Source organism: Esox lucius, chromosome 13 (genome assembly GCF_011004845.1).
Source record: "Esox lucius isolate fEsoLuc1 chromosome 13, fEsoLuc1.pri, whole genome shotgun sequence".
In the NCBI taxonomy this organism is placed as follows: domain Eukaryota; kingdom Metazoa; phylum Chordata; class Actinopteri; order Esociformes; family Esocidae; genus Esox; species Esox lucius.
In genome coordinates, this window is record NC_047581.1 from 245,068 (window position 1) to 249,894 (window position 4,827).

The 4,827-nt window shown below is 37.1% G+C and overlaps 1 protein-coding gene across 1 annotated transcript; it reads right to left on the reverse strand.

The window, feature by feature from the left end:
- Positions 1-70: 70 nt before the first annotated feature.
- On the reverse strand, positions 71-2,678 carry LOC109615401 (serine/threonine-protein kinase rio2-like). The gene is made up of 5 exons (XM_029124869.2): positions 2,596-2,678; positions 1,905-2,036; positions 1,660-1,791; positions 400-500; positions 71-128 (listed from the first exon to the last, which is right to left on the reverse strand). The coding sequence occupies exons 1-5, from the start codon at positions 2,665-2,667 to the stop codon at positions 71-73; spliced, it is 495 nt and encodes a 164-aa protein (XP_028980702.1). The 5' UTR covers positions 2,668-2,678.
- Positions 2,679-4,827: the final 2,149 nt, after the last annotated feature.

Sequence of the window (4,827 nt, forward strand, 5' to 3'; positions counted from 1 at the left end):
AGTTTTTCAAGAACTCCACTGTCACATAACTTTTGATACTCTTCCCCAGACTGTATGTCAGAGAAAATCCCTAAGGTTCTAGTTTTTTCATTAAGACTGATACCATGTTCTTGAAGTAGTTGCTTAATCTGTGCATACAGGGGCAACACAAGAAAATAGAAGCCATTCTTAAGGTTTGCACTGGCGTCAAAAACTGTGTTGCAAGAGTCACATTGAGAGGGACAGTCTGCTCTAATACCAAGGTATTTTAAACAGCTTTCACAATAAAAGTGAACTTCAAATTTAGATGAACTTCCAAATTCTTTGTGGAAAAGGTAATGTGAAGATGGGATCAGACCTGGAAACATTATGTTAAACATTTCCAGTAAATGATTAAGTGCTTTTCCGGTTAAATTATGCCGTAACAGATAGGACATCAGCATTAATACACTTTCTCCTTTTGAAAGAGGTGCACCAGGATACAATGGATTGTCACCAGTATCTGCTCTATCTGCACTGCCCTAGAGAGAGAGAGAGAGAGAGAGAGAGAGAACACGTTTTATTTTAGCAAGTGTAATTTTCTAGAAATGCTTGCCCTGGATTACCACAAAATTTATGAAAATTGCATCATATCCAACAGAGCTCCAAACCCAAAAGTAGAAGCCACATGTGTGTGTCCAACTTTTGTAGAGTCTACATTTTGTATGCAAAATGTAGTACAATGCTACTCCTTTGTGTCACACAGTTGCAGCTATCACACTGGAGAAATAGAACGCTGTTTTTAGCTATTCTAGCAAAGTTGCTGGGCCACTATTATTTCAACTTAGAAGATGCAGCAGAGTTTGTTTGACCGGGAGGCAATTAGGCTAACGTTAGCCTTGTTTGCATTGTAGAAGAAGGTCTACCTTTGGTGTGATTGTTTCAAATTGCACTTGACAACGATTGAGATTTGCATAGCTTGTTAGGGTACCCTACTTTTTGTAGACAGCAAGAGCTATAGTTAGCTCCATTGTCTAGCTTACTGGTTAATGGTCCATAACGCAAAGCGCAAAGTGCCACATATTTCAGGGGCATTTAAAATATGAGCAGGTTATTAAAGAATGTGATTAACAATTTCAAATGGCTCTTGTATGCATACATTTTTTGGACAATGTTTAACCATATAGATTAAAATGTGCTACATTTTGTGTGTTTTATGAGTGTTTTCTTACTTTTAGACTAGTCAACTAGCCTAAGTTAAACTTCCATTTAAATGCAGGGAAATTAGTCATTAGGAACATCCCTATACTTAATTTTCTCCTCTGCGAACGCATCTCAGCGACTTGTGGGTGTGTTGGCTATTTCTGTATGCAAGATGGTCCATTTGCCTGGGTGCTTTGGGAATTTGTGATCTTTATAACTAATTATTCTACATGCACAAACTGTTTCCCATGCACAATATTGGTGTAATCAAGAGATTTACTGGAAATAAATATTTTTTAATTGCAATGTTTACAATATGCATGAGCCAAACAGGACATCTCTTGCCATATGTGGGGTTTCAGCATGTCAACAGTCACCGGTCCGCATGGCCACAAAATTGTGGAGGTATGGGGACTGTGCTATAGAAGAAAATTACGTCGGCGGATGCGATTTATACTTGGGCCCCAACACAGTGTCATTGACTCATTTACAACATACCATTGAAAATGCAAATGTGTTTTCTCCACTGGTGTTGCCCTCCATTAAGACTTTACTGTCCACATCGTTTTCATCTTCACTCCTGGCGGCATCAAATATGTTCCCTTCGGAATCTGACAGGTCTTCCTCATTCTATAGGTTAACAAGGGAAAAATATGTCTTGAAAGAATATTAATGCATAAAAATAAAAAGGGTTGGCATTTATTGAAGCAAGGTAAACACTGTGATGTATAATAGTGTATTACCTCTTCAATGTCAGTGCCCAACAGGCTAGTTGTGGAGGGGTTTTCATTGTCCACTTCATCATCTTCGTCTTCACTGTTGGATGCATTACTCATGTCATCTTCTGTGTTTATTCGGTCATCCTCATTGTCATTCTGCAGGTTAACAATGGAAAAAACGTGATGGGTGAAATGTAAAAGATCATTTCAAAAAATGGCAGGCTTTTCTTGTACCACAATTTATAGATATTAGAGATGGGTGATTTTATTAAATTGTTAATCAAAAATGGGTGACAGACACTTTTGTGCAGGAAAGTGTGATATGAGAAATTATTACAGTAAAGGTCTAGCTGACAACCCGAGTACAAATGAAGTGGAAGTTGTGAAAACATATTGTATAGTACAAAATCAAGCAGTATTACTAGGCTACTTTAATGCTGTAATAAGGGATAATGCTCTCCATTAGGCCTGTGAGATATGGACAAAATTAAGTATCACAATATTTCGGATTGAATACTTCGGTATTGATATTGTAACAATATCATAGGAATGACAATTGGTACTTTTAGCCGATATTTAAACAATTATATTTTTTATAAAAAGTCCATAGTAATATGATTACGGATGATCAAGTGGGGAAGCATTTATTTGTCAGTTCATAAATTGCAAAAAATGCTGACATTGTACTATCGTAATAGGTGTAATATGTAAAAACCTCTTGAATGTCCTCAAAGTCCTCATTGCCCACTTTATTTATTTCATCTTCGCTGTTGGAAGCATTACTCATGCCATCTCCAGTATTTCTTTGACCATCTTCATTGCTGTAGCACTTGTAGACAAGACAGAATGTGTAAGAAGCATTTAATAACATTTTATAGATTACATGATTAATTGATAATGCCAAAAAGGTGCTGCAGCCCTTGTGTCACCCTCCAAAAAGCATCCCTCATACTGACCACATTTAGGAAACTGTCATCATCATCTTCAATATTTGCATTTAACCTGCAATCTTCTTGCCTTCTCTGCATTTAGAGAGACATTGAGACTTTTAATCATATACAGTGGATATAAAAAGTCTACACCCCTGTTAAAATGCCAGGTTCTTGTGATGTAAAAGAATGAGACAAAGATAAATCATGTTAGAACTACTTCCACCTTTAATGTGACCTATAGCGTGAACAATTCAACTGAAAAACAAGGTTTTTATTTTCCCCCCTCAAAGATTTCAGTTAGTTTTTCAATTGAATTGTTAACATTATAGGTCACATTAAAAGTAAAAAAGGTCTGACGATTTATGTTTGTCTCATTCTTTTACATCACAAGAACCTGGCATTTTATCAGGGATGTGTAGACTTTTTATATCCACTGTAGCTATTGTACTGTTTGTAGACATAAAATGAAGCCTCATATGACTAGAAGCAAAGTTCTCCTGAAGCAGTTTCTTCTGATAGACGACCACTACATTAAAGCTATGCTGTTTGAGCCTGTGGTATTCTGACTTTGAACAGAAATAAAAGCAGTGGTGATGTGAACAGAACAATTACTTTGCAACCTAAGCGTCACCAAAGTTACTTACTTTTGCATTCTGTCTGAGCGTTGTTCTTTTCGGAATTACATCTGTGTCGTGCAAGTATCTTTTGTTAGGTCCAACACGTTTCGACATCACTTCGGCATGTTACACACAACTACTATCACACGGCCAACCTCACCTCCAACAGCTCCCGAATCCCGAAATCCTTTCAATGCAGTCGCGCACCTGTCGCATTAGTATCCGTTCGCGCCACTGCTTGTGTTTGAAATCTGCTTTGACGTGGATCGCGTGCATCTCTCCAGAGACGGTTCATCATCTTTTGTCTCAAATAGCGGTTACAGGTTGTTTGACACAGTATATAGGACCAATAAAAAAAACATATTTGTCAGTGATAACAATATTTATCCTTCACAATGGTATTTGCCATATATTACTTCAAGGACAAGACCGTGGAAGTAGGAAGAATTGATTTGATGAGTATTGAAGACCAGCAAAAATCTTCAAAAATTATCACACAATGCCCCAGACTCGAGGATGAAGATGGGTGGATTAATGTTAAATGGGACAAATGCAGAAAAAAGAAAGATGGTCCAGCCTTTTTTCCTGCTAAGCTTTTAATGCTCGGTGGTAAGTCTATAAATTCGCTAGCAATTTACTTAATCTGTCACCTAGCTAGATGGTTATCCTCACGCGTTAGCATAATTTGACAGTCTGTTCTGTGTTATTTTAAATATTGGGTTATTTAACAACATTAAATTACCAACAATATGTCTGTTAGGTAGAGCTCATGTATCCCACATAGCCAGAAGACCCAGTCGGAATTTTTATTTGCTCAAAACTTTGTCACATAGACAATTACAGTGATCTTTGCAAGAAGAGGGACGGATTCATAAAGGGTGAAGACATCTGGAAACAAACACTCAAGAGGAAGACAAAGCCAAACAGTAGGTGGATGAAGGATGTGGACAAGGAGGATGAAAGGCCAACAAAAAAGGTAATTACATAATAAATAGTATGGAGAGGATTCTATGGCAGTGATTCTAGCAGAAAAAAAACAGAAACTGAAAAGCAGAACCTTCCTTGCCATTGTTCTTACCTCACTTGATATATTCAAAAAACAATGTTTTTTCTTTTTTAAGAATTAAATACTGAATTTGTGTCAGAAATTACTGTAATCTACTTTGAAATGCAATCCACATAGCTTCATTGTTTCAAAATTTGCATTACTTCATATTTGAAACAAGTGGTCCTTTTATTTCCATTAAGAGTGTGAGAGTCGTGCCACATTGAAAAGTAATCCCTGTCAAACGTTTTTCAATGAAGACATGAAGTGACTTCAGAACAACGGAATGAAGGGTTTGCATCTCAGTTTGGCGTGCCATGTAATGGCCTTTCCCTGAGTCTCTGTGAGCCTAA

Bases quoted from the DNA above. Each gene is read 5' to 3' on its own strand.
- LOC109615401 (XM_029124869.2), bottom strand. From the start codon at position 2,667: ATGAGTAATGCTTCCAACAGCGAAGATGAAATAAATAAAGTGGGCAAT. The intron at 1,792-1,904 runs GTAATACACTAT...GTTAACCTATAG, and splicing joins TGGGCACTGACATTGAAGAG to AATGAGGAAGACCTGTCAGA. The intron at 129-399 runs GCATAATTTAAC...CTGTATGCACAG, and splicing joins CTGATGTCCTATCTGTTACG to ATTAAGCAACTACTTCAAGA.